This window comes from Nycticebus coucang, chromosome 11, assembly GCF_027406575.1.
Source record: "Nycticebus coucang isolate mNycCou1 chromosome 11, mNycCou1.pri, whole genome shotgun sequence".
NCBI lineage: Eukaryota > Metazoa > Chordata > Mammalia > Primates > Lorisidae > Nycticebus > Nycticebus coucang.
This window is the reverse complement of record NC_069790.1, coordinates 88,898,102-88,919,274: the sequence shown is the minus strand read 5'-3', so window position 1 is coordinate 88,919,274 and position 21,173 is coordinate 88,898,102. Positions and strand designations below refer to the sequence as shown.

The window sequence follows — 21,173 nt, the reverse complement described above, 5'->3', positions numbered from 1 at the left end:
TGTGACGCCACTTGCACTCTACTGAGGGCGATAAAGTGAAACTCTGTCTCTACAAAAAAAAAAAAAAAAGAAAGAAAAAATAATTTATAAAGAAAAAAGTGATTGTGTTTTATAAATGGTCACTGCCTAATATCCATTTTACAAGTAAAAATACTTTAGGAAAATAGTTATTGAAATAAGGCATAAAAGTATAAAATCTTGCAAAGGTTCTAATAGCTACATTAAGGCAGGTAATTAATGCAGATAATTTTTGTACAATTAATCAAATGGTGAATTCATGAATAGGGCATTATGAGCAGAAGATTTTAAAAATCTCTAGGATATGCCAGTTTTTTTTTCTCATTTATTAGAAACAAGCAAAATGGAGTAAGTTCATGGGTAAGTGACCAGAATGGTGAAGCGACCTCAAAGCCTGCCATGTAAAGAATCGGGGATATTGTGCTCATGAGAAGACCTAGGATGAAGAGGGCGTGATTTTGCCTTCAGGTATTTACTGAGCTGTCACATGTTCTATTATTGCTCTGAAAGGTCAGCAGGACCAACAGGCAGGGGTCAAAGTGCTACTGATGTGGAGTCAGAGTTCTAACAGCCAGGGCTGCCCCAACAGGGTAGATGCTGCAAGGTTCCTGACTTGGAGGTAATAAAGCAGAGTCTACATCACTGCCTGACAGGGAGGGCACAAGAGTAACCCGAAGGGAAGGAAAGAGAGGGACAGGGGATTTGCCATGTGCTATTTTTGGCCCTTGCTAACTAGAAAATTTTAAGATTCTACCAAACACCATTATAAAACTGCAGGTGAAAAGACTATAAAAGGATAGTTAATAAAGCACTGTGCTATTTGCAACAATCCTTTCAACCTAATCATGGGAACACATCAGTAAGAGAGGAATATTTAAGTAAATAAAAATACCCAGACTTACCATCGTACTTTGCTAGGACTGCTTGAACGTCAGCATATGCTTGCAGTTCCAGAAGGGCTTCCAAAAGGTTCTCATGGATATTGAACATGCTCAGAAGGGGGAACTCCTTCATTAACTGAGAAAGAAAAAACCAAGGAATAATTAATACATTATATATATTTCTTACGTTTTATTGCATATGCTTAACGAATCCAACACAATGTTTGATATGCACATACATAATAAAATGATGATCACGGTCAAGCATTTTAAGAAATAAATTGTTAAAGCATAATTAAATTATAATGTATTAATACAAAAGTATAATTCTTAAAAGCTTAGCTACTATTAGGCTGTAAGCGTTCACATCAATTTTCTTTTAAATCATTAAATGCTTCTTTTTAAGAAGGTGGGATAAAATCCAAAAGAGAGAGATTTTTCTAAAAGGTGAAGATGCTCAATAAACCACAAAGAGACCAAAGAAGGAGAAGGTTGGAAAATGTCTCCCTGGCTTCACTGTTAGGTCACTTAGCAACCTTGTCAAGAGTGGTTTCCACGGAAGCCAGAGAGCAGCAGGGCAAGCAAGTGGGTACTAGTCTTGAGCAGAGTGGCAACAAAATTAAAGACAGAATGTAGGAAAGCAGCTAGAAGGTGGCAGGGGTTAAGAGAAAACTTGTAGGTAGTGATAGGGTGGTAAAGAAGGAATTCTTCCAGTTCCTGCCTGGTAGTCTCCATAAAACAAGAGTCAAGGCCATCTTCTGAGACTGAGGGAATAGGTTGCAGGGAAGAAGTTTAAAGAACGGGTGAAGTGTAGAATAGCCACAAAGAGGAGAACTGCCTAGGGAAAAAAGGATTGCTAAGGCCATCTTGAGAGTCTACCAAATTGGAGGCCATGAATTTACAGAGGCTACAAGAGCTGTGGTTGTCAGGTTTTACCTAGCAGTGGTCAGCAGCCCAGGTGTTAGCAAGACATCAAACGATCAGATCAGCCTGGGCAGACTGAATCAGATTCCATAAAAGTTTCCCCCCCCCCCGTTGAATTTTTTTTATTATTAAATCACAGCCGTGTACATTAATGCGATCATGGGGCACCATACACTGGTTTTATAGACCATTTGACATATTTTCATCACACTGGTTAACATAGCCTTCCTGGCATTTGGATTCCATAAAAGTTAAGGAGAAAGGGAGTTGGCTATAGTAGTGAAAAAGTGATTACAGGGATTCAAAGGTTCTAGACTGGAGGGGAAGAGAAGCACAAAAGGGGTTAAAATTACAATATTCAACTGCACTGGAATACAAAGAAGAAAGGACCAACAATTTCAAAGCAATATCTTTATCTTTGAGAAAGGCAAAATCTCATCTTACTAGAACGATAACCAGGCTCTTTATAAAGTAAAATCATCTATTTTCCCCTCTATTTAACCTCCTGTCTGGATAATTGTTTTCTACATAACATAATAACATTAAAGAAAAGTGACAACTGTTTTTTATCCCAATATTGCTAAAGCAAACACTGAAAGAAATATTACTCAAAAACAGGATAATTCATTGCTAAGCAAGAAACCAGTGGATACCCCGCATTAACTATCTACTTCTTCCTTCATTAGGAACATTTATCATATTGTTTTCTTTTTTAAAGCCAAGAATCATTTAGCATATTTTAAAAAATAAATGTCTGCAGCCCCAAGAGAATCATGTTTCCAATGAAAAACACCTATCAAAATGATTATGTGTTCAGTAAGACTGCTGGTCTGAACTCCCAGAGAGGCCTGCAGACTCTTCATGGTTGGTGAAGGGAGTGAGTAAGACTGTACTGCACATTCTCGATGTCCTGTAACCAATAAAAGTATTTCTTGTTATGGTTCATTTTGATGTCTGGTTGACACCACCCTTTGATTTCTTTTCTCTTTCTAATTAAAGCTTGTTAGAATTAAAGCTTTCTGTCATTCAACATTTGGCAACACAATAAAGACATTCTCTAAACTGCAACATTTAAACATTTATCGTTTTCGACTAATTCTTCAGGTAACAATCAAACTTCAAGGACACGAGTCATATTTTCTCATTTTAAAACTGCAATTCCAAATGTTAGTTGCTGAAGCTTAAAACAGTCTTATTAAACCCCAGGATGACCACATGGACAAACATGGAAGTCTCCGCTGGTTCAAACGGAATGTGAAGTAGAGTGCCAGCAGCCTGGGCAGTGGGGCTTTCACTGGAAGCCTGGACAGAGTACACTGCGTCCACAAAAATCATCACAACGAAAGGACTTTAAACATGCTGGAAACAAATGTTGGAGAGGGAACTGAAGTCATGTGATGATCAGGAAATCTAGCTTTCCTTATTTAACATAAAGAAGAAGAAAAAGTGAATCTTCTGCTGCCTCCATTGAACTGTCCAGCTTCTCAAAGGAGCTATCTTAGCAAAAAGCCCATGAACACCGCTCCCTGGCTCCGTCAGCTCCTGGCTGCTTCCTTCCCATCTGGCCTGCCACACCGCAATTCTTTGGGATCTGCGCGTCCCAAGTTTACAAGCCGCTTAGACTGCGCCTGTGCACGCCCTCCAGCCCTTTCCTTGCTTGCCCTCTGCATCATTTGACAGTTTGATGAGTTTTTCCTTGAAGCTCCTGCCTATCTTGGCTTCCTCACACCACTCCCTTCGGGTTTTCCTCGTACTATCCCAGAGCTCCTTCTCTAGTGTCCCCTTGTCATCTCCTAGGTCAAATTCCACAACCTCTTACCATGAACCCCCTGATCCCCAGCACTGCTTCTGTGACCGGGTTCTCAGCCACCACTGTTAAGGGGATGGCTCCCACATCTGAACATCCTGCTTGGACTTCTCTCCCAAACTATCAGTTCAATTTATAAACTATCTTCCTGATAGTTTTACCTTTATGGCCTTAAAGGCAACATGCCTAATACTGAGCTGATAATTGCCCCCTTCCCAGGCCAACCCTTCAAACCTGTTCTTCCTGCCCGGCATTTCTTATCTCAGAGGAGAGCACCATTAACCCCCCTGTCACCTGCTTCTCCCTGCCCACTGCAGCCACTTCAGAGGCCACTGCAACCTCTGAATTAACATGTAGTATGTAAAAAAAAACTACTGAAACCTCTGTTATGAAAACACCTTAAGGATTAAGCTCCTCCTTTCTCTGACCTTGCAGCCAGTACCTTGGCTTATACCCTCCTGCTTTGTCTAAATAGCTCAAATAACAACCTTATTGGTCTGCTTGCCCCAGGTCACCTCTTTCCAACCCACCCTTCACGGTGCTATCGAAAAAGCTCTTTAAACACACATACATGTACCTGCTTAAAAGGCAGCCACAGGCATGTCTAGACCCATCTCAAGGAAATGGTCGGAAGTGAATACAGATTTATAAGGCTGTGTATCACAACATTATTTTTGACAGTAAAAAATGCAAGCAACTTAAAATCTAATCCATTATGAGATGTTTAAATGTAATAAGATATAGCCATTTTTGGGCTATTATATGTAGTCATTAAAAGTTAAGTTCTCAAAAAAAGTTTTAAAAGCATAGCCTGAGAAATGCTGGCATCCAATGTTATACTAAACAGCAAGATACAAGATATTGATTTTGCAATAAAATCACTCGTTTCTTATGTACCTACTCATAAAAACACACTTGGTTAGAAATATATTAAATATTTTAACAGTGGTTATTTCTGGTTGGTGAGATTAATGGTAATTTTTATTTTTCCCTTCATATTTTCTATATGTTCTAATATTTTTTTAAAGAAGTATAAGTACATTTTAAAAATAAGGGATGAGGGTGGCTATTTTAAGAATACTGGTTTCTCATCACTAATAATGTAAAGTCCTTGGCACGGCAAACGCAGCCCTTCATTATTGTCCCTGTATTCTGCTGCAGCCTCGTCTCTAACCTCTTTACACACAACCTCACACCTGCCGGAAAACAGCTCCTAAGGCCTTAGGCCTTTCAGTCAGATTTCTGTCTCCAGGTTCCCCCTCCCTGGAGGGCTCTCCCTTCTTGGTCAATCTGGTCAGCTCCTTAACTTCCCCCTACTCTTGACCTCTTCCCCTCCATCTGCAGGTTAAGTGCTCCTGAACTGAATGACCGCAGTCCTTGTCACAGTAGTCTACTGATCCATCTTCCACATGAGTCTGGGAAGAGTGTGAGGGCAAGAACTCTGTCTCACTGTTGCCTTCTTGATCAGTGACCGACCTATCACATGTGCTCAACACACACTCCATGACTAGACTGCTGTTAAAGGCTTTTTCAAGTTCTCTTCCTGTAAGGTTACATATTATATGTGCACTGCCACAGGTCTACATCAGGGCCTTGGATTATGAATCCCCAAACACGTTCCTCTACCGTTTATAATTTTCCAATATCTATACCGGGAACGGAGGGAGGGGGGTGGGGCCTTGGTGTGTGTCACACTTTATGGGGGCAAGACATGATTGCAAGAGGGACTTTACCTAACAATTGCAATCAGTGTAACCTGGCTTATTGTACCCTCAATGAATCCCCAACAATAAAAGAAAAAAAAAAAAAACTATAAGTTCCAAATCAATGTAGAGAAGAATTTTCTTACATGTTTAACTATCTGGAAAGAAAATAGACAGTCTAGAGAGGCCAGGAATACTAAAGTAAGGACCAAAGGTCTTTCAAATTCCGTAATTCCAAGGAATAAAGTTCCCAGCTCCTAAGCATAACTTTCAAGGCTATCTCTCTTCTCAGAGGCAGATTCCTCCTGACTCTCCCATCTTCTACAGGATTAAATTTTAGCCCCATCAGACCAGACTGTTATGCACCATTCCCAGAGTCCTTTCTACAGTTACTAGCCACTGTGTTTTTGCTCAAACTGTTTTCACCACCTGGAATACCTTTCCCCCTCATTTACAAGGCAGGCTGTCAAAACCACCCCACCCTCCAAAGCCCAGATCACATGCCACCTCCTAAAGTCCCAGCATCACAGTAAGAGAGCCAGAAGAGCCGGTGGAGAGCATCCCAACACCCTCCTCGATTTACAGACGTGCTCCCTCCCACCTCCGCCCCACCAGAAAACAATGCAGGCTGCAAATTTAAGTGATTCAGCCAAGGTTAGTGCTGGGACTTATGATTCAAACCCAGTCATCAGTACTGAGTCCAAATTTCAACACATCAGAACCTCAGTGGCTGGGCTGCCAAGTCCAGAACTAAACCATTTGCCTGTGCTTCTGATATAATACTTAATATCTGCTTTGCATTGTGTTTACATGAATTTAAGAAAACAGATGTATTACAGAGGACAGAGCCCTACACTTAAGAGTTATTCCAGAGTTGAATCCAACCTCTGCCACTTCCACATGTGCCATTTTGTATATTTATATGACAAAATGCTCTTTCTGGACCTCTGAGCTTTGGTTTCCTTAGCTCCTGCGTTTCAGCTCCTCCAGCTTCTTCTCAGACCCCATCTACCCCCTACCTAAAGTCACCCAACACACACCCCCCCCCTCCATTTTCCATTTCATATTCTGAATCATCTTATTTGCTTACGAGACTGAATTTTAGGTAATTTAAAAAATAAAGTAAAAGAAGAATTAAATCGAGTGATAATAGGTAATACTATTATTACAGGGGACAGCAAACATTTTCTGTAAAAGGCCAGACAGTAAATATTTGGGCTTTTCAAGCCATCTGATTTCTGTTGCCATTACTCAGCACCGACACTGTAGCTGGAAAGCAGCCAGGGACAATACGTGCATGAATGTGCAAGGCAGTGTCCCCATAAAACTTTATTTACAAAAACAGGCAGGAGATCAGACCTAGCTCACAGGCTTTAGTTTGCCAACCCCTGGATAATAGGAATAAAATTTTAAAACAAAAGGTTTTCATAAAAGGAGTTTCATAATGATATTGTATTTTAAAACACCCTCTTTCACACACAGCTGGTTTGGCAGCTTCCTCCTCTTCCAGCTAAACCCTTAGAGACCATTTGCACATGTCTCTGGAAGCCACATACTGAGATATTCACTGTGGGGCGAGAGAACCAGGCCCTAAACACTGGAATGAGAAGGTACAATGGGTATATTTATATGACAAAAGGCTATTTCTTTTTTCAGCTGACTCAATGACATTTAGACCATTTTCCCCAAAAATAACTGAATAGATTTTAATATACTATATGTGAATTCTATAATGATAACAAGATAATAACTGTTAATCTCACATAAACCACAGCTTAGAGTCCCATTTTTTAATTCTTCATGAGTTCTAGAGAATAGGCTCACTAACAGATACGGTATGAGGAACTTTATTTTTATCTTAATGTTTTTTAGAGACAAGGTCTCTTGCACTTGCAAGCCCAAGCTGGAGTGCAGTGGTGTAATCATAATGGCTCACCGCAACCTCAAATTCCTGGACTCAGTGATCCTTCTGCCTCGGCCTCCCAAAGTGCTGGTTTATAGGCATGAGCCGCGATGCCTAGCCAGGAACTTTAAGAATTATTATTCAAAACAAACAACAAACAAACAAAAGAATTATTATTCCATCCTGAAGAATGTCTCAGAGTTAAACCAACTGTACGGTAGGTCCATTTGTTACTTCCTTCTTTTTCCTTTCTTTTCCTTCCTTCCTTCCCTCCCTCCTTTCCTTCCTTTCTCCTCTCCCCTCGCCTCCCCTCCTTTCCTCCACTTTCTTTTCTCTTTCTTTCTTTCTCCTTCCTTCTCTCCCTCCCTCCCTTCCTTCCTTCCTTCCATCCCCCTATCTAAAGGGCTCATCACAGTATAAGTCAAGAGTACTACTACCACCTTTGCAAGCAGACAGATCTGGGTTGACATCTAGGGACAGTGGAGTTTCTTAGCACCAGGTGAGCTTACTTTTCTCACCAGCAAGTTGGGAATAACACCTAGGTCATGGTGCACATATATGTCCCTCCCAGACACAATATGGGGGCCACTGCTACATATAATGTTGACATAGGTATAGTTCATTTTCAAAATGCTATTTTTCTTGCTATGTGTGGCAAGAAGTTTTCTTTTCTTTTGAGATATATAGCTTATCTCAATTTATTTATTCAAAAATCATGTTCAAAAAATGGCTTAGTGACATAATTATCCTTCTGTTAAGGAAAAACCCCAGTTTCCATATCAAGCTTGAATGAAAGCATATGATAAATATCAAGGTCTGTTTTCTATAAGCTAAGTCATTCTAAATAAATCTTTAGACTCACTCACTATCTAGAATAGTTCTGTTTATTTATTGCCCACTATCTTCTCCACACTGATAATTGCTTTCTCCTGGCAGCAAGAAATTTATATGCCCTCTTTTGCCCAACTATTACAGTTCACACAGAATGAAAACACTATCTCTCCTAGGATTCCTCTAATACCTACGGGGAAGAACATGGGATGGGCCAAGGATAGAATTTCAGTTTCAATTTTACATCATCTGGCTATTGTCAGTTCAAGTTTATTTCAATAGAAGAATCTGAGGCACTTCTGAGGTTAACATTTATGAGCCCAAATGGGGAAAAAAGGAGAGTTAATTCACTGAATTTGAAATACTCTATGGACATAATTTAGAACTACAGTCTGTATGCTTTTTCTCAGCTGACTTATAGGATGAAAACAACAGTTTAAACCTTTCAAGTTTGATTTGTATCTATTTAAACATTTTATTAGTTTAGCTATCCATGCATTGTTCTTTGAGTGAGAAAAGCAATGGGAAAATTCTTACATATTTTAAGGCAGAGGTAACTAAAAGAGTTCCTTGGCCAGATTCCTATTGAGGTCAATGCAAGGCTTGGCCTAATTAAAGTTTATAGAATTTTGGCCTGTATTATATTCAAACAGCAGATAATGTTTTGTTATAGCTGCAAGTTCAACATTATTTAATTATAGTTTCAAATAAAGGCATAAATAGAAAAATAGAAAAGACACTTTGTATTGCAGGGTTATTATTTTGTCAGTAATTTTTACTGACACTGAAGGCCGTGAAAAAGGAAGAATGAATTGTCTACCACAGTCCTCAGAGGCCCCTGAGAGTTCAGTTTACACAGATCACCTTAAAATGCAGCCCTGGGGGGCTTAAACATAGACTAATTAGAAAATGTCATTTTCAGAACTAATTCAAAGGCAAATAGTAAGCTGTGTCTATTGAAAATAAATATGTCAACACATGATCTACATTGCTAGTTAGTAAATCACCAGTTCACTAGTCCTTAACTGAGCTGAGCACACTACATAAACACATCCATCCCTGAGAACTAAAGAGAGAAGCAAGGGGTGAGAAATGGTGATGATCTTCCAGGGATGGTTTCGAATCCCCCACAAACTCAAAGGGCTAGAAGGTTACCTAAATAATCACCTACTTCTCCTGTCAAAACTGGGCTCAGTTCCTTCCAGACAGGAAACTTTTCCTTAACAATTTCAGTGAATAAGACAAGCTTTGTGTTTATACATTTTGTAACAAAAATATTTTCAAAGTAAAATCTTCCTCTTCCCTTTGTTTCTCAGTTAAAGATTAAACAAGCACCAGCCTCCTTAGAACTTAGAAATCTTCAAAGATTCTTCGTCTTCAACCTTTACCCACCACAATGATAATTCTTTACCTTAAGACATCTAGGAACCTTCCTTTCCCAAATCAGGGTCTGGAAACACCCCTGTTTTATCTAGGTTGTTAGAGAAGATTTCTCCCCCACTCCCAGCTCTTTGGTAAAGTGCAGTTTCAGGAACCCCCAGAGTGAGGTTGTTGGACAAACAGCCAGGGAAGAAGCTGGCCTCATGCTATCTTGGGGAAGAGAATAAAACATTTCTTCCTCATCTTTGACAGTTTAAAATAGGGCCATGTCCAAGCCCTGAGATCACGAGCAAACCTGAGCAATCTGGTGAGTGTTTTGAGCAGCTTGGAAGCTGGCCTGCGGAGAAGAGGCCGGCAAGCGTCCTTCCCTAGGATGAAACGGCGCTGCGCTCCTGCTCCAGGGGCGGCCTCAGCAAGCAGCTAGACACCCTGGGTAACAATTCCTGTCAGAAAGGCCTTTTTATGCCAAAACCACAATCAGCGTGTTTGGCAGACACCCTTCCACATTCACGTGGGTTATAGTAAATAATTCTTTCTATTGAGGAGATTAACTCATTTGGTTATCTGGGGCAGAGTTAACAAATATTCACTCTGGCAGGCATCTTACGATAGGGTCACACTGAAAGTTAACTATAATGGAAGATTCTTTTATGGCAACAGGCAGAAAGCTGGTGCTCCAGCCTCTGACATCATGCATACGCTGCTCTTCACTTGCCTTCCAATGTTCTCTTTACATCCCCCCCCAACCCCTGTCTTTCCACTGAACTCTCCTGGAAACGGAGTTCATGAAGTACATGCTCCCCCGCACACCCACATTCTGTTTACAGAATGCCAGCCTGAGCTCACTGCTTCTTTTGCAGTTACCCTATAAAACTGTCTACCAGGCAGGACGTGGGGCTGGCATCTCCTGGTTCTGCAAAGTGAAACATCTGACTGTTACAGCTCAGCCCTTGGGCAAGTTCTTGCTCTTTGGAAGCTCATGCCATCATGCTCCAGCACCTGTGATCACACTTTGATTGTGTTTTCTAGCAGGTAACAGAGCCTCATGTACTGAAGATTTTGGCACCTGGCTCCACACTTTTACTCCTGGCCTCGAGTCCTACCCTCCATGCAGATGATTTAAGTCCATGTGAACATCCCATCTACTAGCCTAGACTCTCAGTTGTTCTGTCTTCTCAAAATAAAAGACTGTCTCTCCACCATAAGGAACCTAAGGTCACAACCACACTCCAGACTTCAATATCATCTTGACATGTTCCATCTAAAATTCTACGTCTGACCAGAATGTACTGCTCCCCAGTTATCTTACAGTACTCCCACTGAACTTCCTCTTTACTTTCACTGAGACCACCAGTGCCTTGACCTCCCTACATTTTTGTCCTTATCTTTCTCAGGCCATTCCCACTGTTCTTAAATTCCTTCTTCTTAGAGCTTCGGTGGTAGCCACTCTCCTAGTTTTACCCCTACCTTTCCAGCTGCCCCTTCTCAGATTCCATCAGATGCTTCTCCTCCACCCAGTTTGTCAATGCTGGAGACCACAGGGACTCACAGATAATTTTCTCTCTTCTTTATCTCTCTCTATACACAGTCTCATTCAATACCATGGCTTTAAATCTTATATATACATTGATAACTCCCAAACTGCTTACCCTTGAGTTCAGACCCATATCCAATTCCAATTATCTTCCTGAATCTAGAGATGTAAAATGTATACCAAACTTGACATGACCCAAGCGGAACTCCTCCTATATCATTTAAAACCCGTTCCTCCCCTAGTCATCTTCCCTTCAATAAATGGTGTGACCACCACCAAGCTGATGAGGCAAAAGCCCGCATACTCCATGTTTTCTTTGATCATACAATCCAATCTATTCAGCAATTCATTTTTCAAACAGTTATTGATCAGCTACTGTGCACCAGGCACTATTCTACTGGAATATAGTAATAAACTTAACTAATTCTTGTCCCATGAAAGTGACATTCTAGTGAAACAGAAAATAAGCAAATAAATAAAACACAGAGACAGTCAGATGGTGACAATTTGAGGAGAATAAATATAGCAGAGAAAGAAGTTAGGGAATGGTGGTACAGCACAGGCAGGTGTGATTTTAAAGAGAGCAATCAGGGAAGGTGGGATTGCAGAGGTGACATTTAAGCAGAAACTGATGGAGGTGAGGGAGCAAGTTGTGAGGGTGTCTGGAAGAAGAGCATTCCAGGGAATGGTTCTAGCAAGTGTAAAGGTTCTAAGGTGGGAATGAGTCTGGTGTATTCAACAAATAGCAAGATCAGTGTGGCTGGAGCACAGTGGATACACAGTGGCAATGGGGGCTTGATTATGGAAAGGCCACGTTTAGCTTCAGTGGGATGAGAGGCACTGATGGTTCATTTAACATATGCCCTGAATGGCTCCATTCTCATTGCTCTGTGGAGAGCAGATGCAAAGGGACTTGAGTGGAAGCAGAAAGGCCAGTTAGTAGGCCGAGGAGAATTCACGTGAGACGTGACGGTTCCGGGGGTGTCCAACCTTTTTTCTTCTTTGCCGCACATTGCAAGAATAAGATTTGCCTTGGGTCACACATTAAATACACAACACTAACAAAAGCTGATAAGCCAAAAAAAAAAAAAGAAAGAGAAAAAATAAGTCTAGGCAGTACTTTTCATGATATCCAATGATACCCAATGCCACAGATAAGCAAAACTGGCCTCAAATAATTCAGCATGCGGCCCACAGGCCAGACACTCCTGGAACCTTACACCCGAGGGAGGACTAAATGTATTTTAAAGGTAGAGCCAAGGAGACTTGCCAAGTCAAATCCAGCTATGTTATGTTCAAATAAATGTGTATCTCAAATCCATCTACTTCTTCACTTCCATCCCCAAATGCAAACTCTCATCAGCTCTTGCTTGAAAGACTATTATAATCTCTTTACTGGAGACCATTTCTTGTTGTCCATTCTCAGCAATGTACCCCGTAATCTAATAAAAACATTAGTGAGACTTCATCCCTTCTGTTGTATCCACTTCTCATTCATTTCACTTACAATGAAATCTAAACTTCTTACAAAACTCCTGCAAAGCCCCGAATGGCATGGGTGCTGCCTGCCTTTCAAATTCATCTCATTCTAACCTTCCTTTCACTCACCTTGGCCTCCCTTTCATCCTTGCTAAATGTTTTCCAGTCTGAGGATCTCTAAATCAGTTCTTGCTCTGACCAGATCTTTATGTGGCAAATTCCCTCTTACCTTAGATCTCAGCAGTAATATGATCTGCGGAGCACACACCTGAATCAGGCCCTCTCATTCCCTTCTGTCATAGCAGCCTCCCTAGACCCCTCACAGCACTCACCACAGTCTGTAACAGTATTTATTGAGCGTGTCTACCTTGCCTGTGTTGGAAGGAATACTGTCTGTCTTGTCTTAGGACCTAGAACTGGGTATGGCACCTTGTAGGCATTCAGTAGATGCTTGCTTTTAGGAAAGAACGAATCCATTATCCCTTCTTACCTGCCCTCCCCTTCCTGCTTTCTCCAACCAAGAGCCGTGGCCCATCCCTTCCTGTTTCCTTGCCAATCCCTCAAGCCCCTGACTTCTCATCTTTCCATTTCACTCACATAGAAACACCTGACCTTGGATCAATCCAGGTACCTATCAGTTCTGCTCCAGCATGTGAGCCAAAGAGCACAACTATGAGGTTTGGAGGAACAACTAAAATACATGAATATTTTGTAAATAAAGGTACATTTAACTACACGGTCCCATTTTTCCTATGTATGGCAACTTCAGGAACATTTTGTGTGTGTATGAAAGTACGTATATATGAAAGAATATATATACACACACGTATACATGTGTCCACTTTCTCCCTTTCTTCTCAGTCTCATATGAAAGAATATCTGTACAACATATATATGAAATAATATATATACACACACATATACATGTGTCTACTTTCTCCCTTTCTTCTTAGTCTTCTTCCAGAAAGAGCTGAACATGCCCAGGTCTCCTACTGCTCACGTTTTCCCTTGTAAGTAGCATCACCTCTCTCCTCCCCAGTCCTGCATAAGCTTACTTGAAGAGTTGTCCACTACTCCAGTACACATGTTACCACCCACTCAGAAGATAATATGATGCAATCCATTTTATAATCTTTACACCCACTGATCTTGCTTTTGCCAAATTGCCTACTACCTCTTTAGGGTAACATGAACAAATGTTTTTCTCCATAACAAATATTTGCTGAATACTTGTGTAACAAGTTTTGGGCAAAGAATTGTTCAGATTACACACACTTTTTGCTCTCTGTAGGATATGATACTCCTCCCTCCCGAGATGCTCTCTTGCTATGGATTTTATAACACAACATTTTCCTAGACTTTTTTCCTACTTCTCTGGTCACTTATTTTCAAGTCTTCTTGACCAATCTATTCTGCACTCCTTCCACTCCCCTTAATTTTACTCTATTCACTCTTCCCTACAGAATCTCAACTTCACTCATGATTTTAATCACTTTCCATGTTGGTCATTCCTAGAACTTCCTCTAGTCCGGATCTCTCTCCTGAGCTCAAAGTCTGTTTATTTCACTGCCTACTAAATGTTTCCACTTGGATGACCCACAGATTTAGCATGCCTGAAACTATAATCATTCCTCTTGCCCACACATCCCCCAGATCAGCTACTTACATTACCATCCCAATACCCATGACAGCATGCTTGTCTTCCCAGCTTCCCAAGCAAGAAATGCACAAGTTATCCATGACTTCCCTTTCTTATGCTCTTCCTCAATAATCACCATATCAACCATCTTGAAAATAAACACAAAAATTAAAAAAAAAACTTATAAATCAGTCTCCAACATCTCTCAACTCTTTTTTTTTTTTTTTTTACTGCTACTTGGGTAGAGTGCCATGGCATCGTTATAGCTCACAGCAACCTCAAACTCTTGGGCTTGAGCAATTCTCTTGCCTCAGTCTCCCAAGTAGCAGGGACTACAGGCATCTACCACAATGACCTTGTTTTTTTTTTTCTGTTTTTAGTAGAAATGTAGTCTCATTCCTGCTCATGTTGGTCTGGATCTCCTGAGCTCAAGCAATCTGCCCACCTCAGTCTCTAAGAATGCTAGGATTACAGGTGTGAACCACCATGCCCAGCCTTAACTCTATGTCTTAAATCTCTCAAATTGAACCTAGAATCCACTTGGGGTTGTTCTACCAGGACCCACTACATTAAATGCAGAACATGTAGATGTGAGTGTTTCTTCATTACTACAAAGTAGAAGGTATTAGTTTAAAAAGGAAACTATACAAGGCAAGAATGAAAATTTCTCTCTCTCTGAAAGGGACATGTAATTGTACTCTGACTAAACTGCATTAAATGACCCCTAACTCTTCAGAGAAAGATTAAAAAATTTTTTTTCTCCCCCAAATCAGTGATGTGTGAGAAAACCAAAGTTATTTATTAATGCACAAATTTGGGGTCTACTCATGAAGGCTCTACGCATCCCACATCACAGCAGTAAAAACTCAGGCCAAGGGCTAACAAACGGCGACAAAACACTGAACAAATGTGTCTGCCCCTCTCCTTCCCGCCACATGTACTGGAATGGTCCTGAAGCAGACAAATCCATACCTGTGATGAAAGCAACAAAAAGAGTGAGAGGAATGGCTGACAGTCAGTAAACAAGAGATTTTAACAAATATCTCCAGGACAAACTGAGATTGTCTTGGGATTAACCAACTTTTGGTTAAATCCCAGCAGAGGAAGCTGAAAATGCTGCAGCTGTTCCTGAGAAGAGCTCCTGAGAGGCTCCACATTTGGAATTGGTAGAGGGAGAGCAGAAGTGGGTTGTGGTGCAGCAGTAATTACACATCTGATCACAGGGGAGCTAGGCCAGCAGCCCTTCTCATCCCTATGAGTTTCATGGAGATGAAAGGACTGCTACTCTAAAATCAGAGGGCTGCTGGCTAAAGAAACCCAAGATTTGGTCAGGATGAAAAAGAGCTTTTAGTGTGGAGGTTGTAAATTCCCAGACAAGTCCCCTTATCTGCTCTCTGTCCAGGCACCCATCCATCCATTCATTTAGCAAACATTACTTTGAGCACTATGTTGTGCCACAGAAGGAGATGAGGTTCTTGCCCTTGTAGAGTTTACTTTCTAGTGGAGGTGGGGAATACAGACAAGAGATACTTAAACAAGTAAGTAATTTAAAAGTAAATTATTTTAAAAATGAAAGGGCAGTTTAAAAAAATCAGATAGGAATGTAAGTGTGTGCACATGAGTGTCTGTACCTTGCTCCTTCAGCTGGGTATCAGAAAAACCCCTTCTAAAAAAAATCCTTTTATCATAAGGACACTTGTACTAGACTGTTTATTGCAGCTCAATTTATAATCACCAAAATGTGGAAACAGCCTAAATGTCCACCAACCCAGGAATGGATTAACAAGCTGTGGTACATGTACACCATGGAATACTATTCAGCTATTAAAAAAAATGGAGACTTTACATCCTTCGAATTAACCTGGATGGAAGTGGAAGACATTATTCTTAGCAAAGCATCACAAGCATGGAGAAGCATGAATCCTATGTACTCAATTTTGATACGAGGACAATTAATGACAATTAAGGTTATGTGGGGGAGGAAAAGCAGAGAGAGGGAAGGTGGGGCCTTGGTGCATGCCACACCTTCTGGGGGCAAGACATGATTGCAAGAGGGACTTTACCTAACAAATGCAATCAGTGTAACCTGGCTTATTGTACCCTCAAGGAATCCCCAACAATTTAAAAAAAAAAAAAAAGCCCCTTCTAAAGGGGTATGTCCACTGCCAAGAAGAAGCCAACCAAAGTGAAGAACTAGAAGAGACTATTGCTGTGCAAATACCTAGGGAAAGAAGGAGCAAGCCTGGCACATTCCAAAGAGAAGGCCAATGTGGTTACAGCCACATTGGAAAAAAACAGTAGCACAAGCTGAGTTGAGAAGAGCAGACAGGGCTGAGATCATGCAAGGCCTCAGAGCCCATGAAAGAGCTTGAGTTTCATTCTATACTTTGTCTCAACCAAAAGGCCATGAAGTGATTGCATTTTATCCTAAATGTAATGTAAATGACTCAAGGCGTTTCAGCAGGATAGTGACAAGGCCTAATCTTGTCAGTTTTTTAAAAGTTTTTTAAAAGTAGCTTGGGTCACCTTCTTCAGAATAGACTCCACAAGGGCAATAGTGGAAGTCTGGAGACCAACTGCACAGTTCAGCTGAAAGATAACCCTGACCCAGGTGAGGATCACCAGCTGTGCAGTAGGAAGAAGTGAATAGACTGTGTTCTCTTTACCACGCAAGGTGAGGCAGCCGAAGCAGATGGAGTGCCACTTACTGAGACAGTGAAGAAATAGATTTAGGGTAAATAATTGAAAAGTTCAATTTTTTTGGCCATGTTGAGATTGAGCTACCTATGAGATATCTAAGTGATACAGGACAGGTTGGGGGAGGACCTGCTGCCTCCGCCCTGGCAGTGTTGGTGCAGTGGCAGCCGGCAGAGGAACCAGCAGCCTGGGGGGCGGGGGTAGGCTCCAGTAGCCAGAGGGGCCAGACAACTGCTGGTGAGACACCAGCACCTTAGGTCTCCCTCCCCTTGCACTTATGGCTGAACAGGGAACCCCCATTTCCTAGGCCTGGTCAATTTCATGTAAGTTTCCTAGGCCTGGGAATAAAAGAGATTGCAGCCATTCATTTGCTACCAAGTCCATGCTAAATGTAATTAACAGTCCCCCCCCCAAACTAAATTTAACTACAGAGGACCCAGGTAACCATATACCTCTGGACAAAGAGCCTAGGGGGAGGGAGAGAGAGAGAGCACGTTTTTTTTCCTGACTTGGTTTGTTTCTCTCTGCCAAGAGCTTTGGTGTTTCTGTATTCTTTTCTGTAAATAAATCCTGTCTTACCACTTATCTGTGGTCTGCGGATTCATTCTTCAAATTACCGAGACCAAGGACCTACTGAAGACGAATTCTGGTATCGGCCCTATGGGGATAGAAGACCATCTGTGGTAAGAATGGGACCACTTCCCTCTACCCTGCTTTTCTCTATAGTTATAATCATGGAGACTGATAGTTTTGATGCCCATCAACTGGTAAATGCACATTGTGTGGCTGCTGACCTCCAGGTCACAGGCAAGAGGATGCTGGGGAACAGAACTTTCTAATTCCCCTTGGCTCCGGAAAGGAGCAAAAAGGAATGTTTGAAGGCTTTTCAAACTGTTCTGTATTTACTCCTTTTCTCTGGTTGAGAGCCCAGCAAGAAGTAGCACCCAGAGGCGCTGAGGGCCCCAGCAATGGTTCTGACCCCAGGACATGGGAGCGAGGGCCTTATGAAAATCGTACTCTCCCAGCTTTTACCATCTTCTCTTCTCTTCCATGGTCCCAAACTTTTCCTATTGATCTCTATAGATGTCTTCTGCTTCTCTTTCTCTCCTTGTAGTTTACATGTTTTGTTTGAATGCTGATAAAGGATTGCTTTATGTATTTAGTCAGTTTGTTCCTGGTTTATTCTGGTATTTTTCAGATGTTTTAAGTGCGCTTCAAAGGTTGTAGGTGTGCTGTAAGGTCCTTTTTATTGCTTTTCATTGCAAAATTAAATTCAATTGGCGTTTTTATGTGTCTGAGAAAAAAGGCTGAACCTTGTCAACTAGAAGTCAACTCCAAACAAAGGACAAGATGACTTCCCTAAATGGCTTCTCTGGACAACCAGAGACCTGTGAAGGGAAGTCCAGGGCAACTCCCCAAGGCAAGAATGGCTCTAAACCCTCAGCTACAGGTCAGTCTCTTGAAAATGAAGAAAAGCAATGAAGATGGCCCTGGGTACTTGATTTCTTCTGGTATATTGGTGTAAACGGGAAAGTTTAAAATAATTCCAGGTTTCTTTAAGACTTCAACTAATTGTAATGCAAAAGTTTCAAAGTGTCTCTCAACTGTGATTTGTTACTAAGTTTAATTATTGTTGCCTGGCTAACTTTTGGGAAAGAAAGGGAGGCTGGAAAACATAGCATTTAAGACCTGTTCATGACAGAAAGCCTGTTTTCCTTTGTTACTGGGGATTTGGAAAAAGCTTATAGACATAAAAAAGGTTAAATGTGCAAGCACTGTACAGCCGTTTTCTCAGGGTGGGGCTCATCCCCACTTTGATTGATACTCTGGGGCAGACGCAGAAAGGGGCAGAACTTGCATCAGGTGGGATCTGGCTCCCTGATACCTGATTTCTCGGGCTGTGCTGCCAGCAAGTAATATGCACAGGAGAGCCAGCGGGTACAAGGGGCTATACTGAGAGTGGCTAAATCCAGACAAGCACAGGGCTAAGGGGGCCACTCTCCTCAGGGATTCTTCCCCAGGCATTGGAAGGATACTTCCTTTTGTTTGGCTGGAAGGCTTCTTGGTTTGGTCGGAGAATGCTTTGACAACCCAGGAATACAGGATGGGATTGATTAAGATGCTGGATGTTTGTTCTTTCCCACAGATGGGTAATGTTCTCTAAGAGAACACCCAGGTAACGTGTTCTCTTGCCAAAAGAACTGTCGTCAGGTGGACCAAGCTCCCAGATACCTGATATTTCGGCCTGTGCTGCCGGAACACTCCGCTGGGCTATGTTGGGACATGTTTGATCCCCAGATGCTAAAAAAAGAATGTATGGTTTTTCTTCTGCTCCCAAGCCTGGCCTTAGTATTGACTCTCCAATGGTGAATAACTACCAGAAGGTACCCTAAATTATGGTAAACAAGAGGAGACATGGTCTAAATTATTCATGTGCAAACTTTCTTTTTTCTCAGAGACAATCTCCAACTGCATAAAACCTGTCAGATAGATTCAGCTCTTCTGGCTGTAATACTTTCCCCAAATGACCAGAGATTCCTGAGAGAGATACTGTCACCTAGTTCAAACACGCCATCTACTTCTCCCGCACCTTCCTCCATACCTTTAGAAACCCCCAAGAAGGAGTTTATTCCCAGAGTTTCTTCCATTCCTGTTGGGACCCCTAGAAAGCAACTGTATCCTTCTTGGTGTCCTTTCGTTGAGACTGTGAGTGGTGAAAGGGGAAATGTGTGAGTATTCACTCCATTTTCTCTGGCAGATTTAACAAATTAAGGTTAATTTAGAAAAATTTTCTGATAACCCCAATAGGTTCACAGAAGTTCTCCAAGGGTTAGGACAAACCTAACCTCTCTTGGAGAGATGTAATGCTACTACTAGATCAAACTTTAACTTTTAATGAGAAAAATGAAGTCTTAAATGAAGCTAGAAAGTCGGATAATTTGTGGTTCATGTCTAATACCGATGGCAGTAGGTCTCCTGAGGAAAGGGACAGATGCCACACGGGAAGACAGGCAGTTCCCTTTGAGGATCCCGAGTAGGAAACTGAGAAACAAGGTGACTGGTGGCATAAACATTTTCTAACCTGCATCCTGGAAGAATTACGTCAATCTAAGAAAAATCCTATGAACTATTCTAAGTTGTCTACTATTTACCAGGAGCAAAATGAGAGTCTCTCAGCCTTTCTTGAGCGGCTTAGGGAGGCAATGAGAAAACACACCCAGTTAACACCCCACTCCTTAGAGGGCCAAATTTTTGTAAAAGATAAATTTATCACTCAGGCCGCCCCAGACATTTGAAGAAAACTACAGAAATTGGCTCTAGGCCCAGATCATAAACCTGGAGAATCTTCTTAAAATGGCCACTGTGGTCTTTCATAACTGAGATCAGGAGAAAGAGGAGGAAAAACAGAGAAGGGTTAGAAAAAGAATGATAGCTCTAGTAATGGCACTCCAACAAACGAGCATCATTCAGGAGCAGATGGAAGCCAGAGGAGCTAAGGACAAGTGCTGCCAATGTGCTCAGACTAGCCACTTCAGGAAGGACTGCCCCCAGCAACACCACCAGCAGGGAAAGCCACTTGGCCCCTGTTCAGAATGCAAGGGTGACCACTGTAGGGTGGCCTGTCCTCAGAGGCAAAGACCTCCTGGGACAGTGACCCCATCAGCGCCTTAACTGGACTGAGGATGCCCAGTGCACATTCTCATGGCTCCAGCTTGTGTCATCACCCCTCAAGAGCCCCAGGTCTGCCTCAGGGTGGAGGGCCAGGAGATAGAATTTCTTCCGGACACCGGAGCAACCTTTTCTGTACTCCTCTCTAACCCTGGTCTTTTATCCCCTGAATGTGTTAACTATACAGGGGGTGTCTGGAAAGCCAGTTACCAGAATTTTCTCTCAGCCTTTAAGCTGCAATTGGGGCGACTGACTATTCTTTCACACCTTCCTAATAAATCATGCCTGAAAGTCCTGCTCCCCTTTTGGGGAGGGATATACTAACTAAAGCAAGAGCAACCATTGATATGAATATGGGACAAGAACCCATACTATGTCTTCCCTTATCAGAGACAGAAATTAACCCAGAAGTGTGGGCTACCGAGGGATAGGTGGGATGAGCAAGATCAAATCCAGACATGGTTTTGTATACAGATAGAAGTCTTTTCATAGAACAAGGAACTCGCAAAGCAGGCTCTGCTGTAGTTACTCAGCATGCTGTAATTGAGAATGGGTCTCTCCCTTCAGGAACCAGTGCGCAACTAGCTGAGCTAATAGCTTTAACTGGTGCTTTAGAATTGAGAGAAACAAACGAGTCAATATATACCCTGACATATGACTTCCTCATTTCACATGCCCATGCTGCTTTTTGGAAGGAAAGACAATACA

General features: G+C 41.7%; 1 protein-coding gene across 7 annotated transcripts in view; it reads right to left on the bottom strand.

Annotated features, from left to right (window-relative positions):
• Positions 1 to 21,173, bottom strand: part of ST7 (suppression of tumorigenicity 7) — a 313,492-nt gene that overhangs the window by 60,333 nt on the left and 231,986 nt on the right. For all 7 annotated transcript variants that reach the window (XM_053608647.1, XM_053608652.1, XM_053608648.1 and 4 more), the window contains one exon: positions 921 to 1,035. In XM_053608647.1, the coding sequence (XP_053464622.1) occupies positions 921 to 1,035 (115 nt within the window). The remainder of the gene's footprint in view (positions 1 to 920; positions 1,036 to 21,173) is intronic.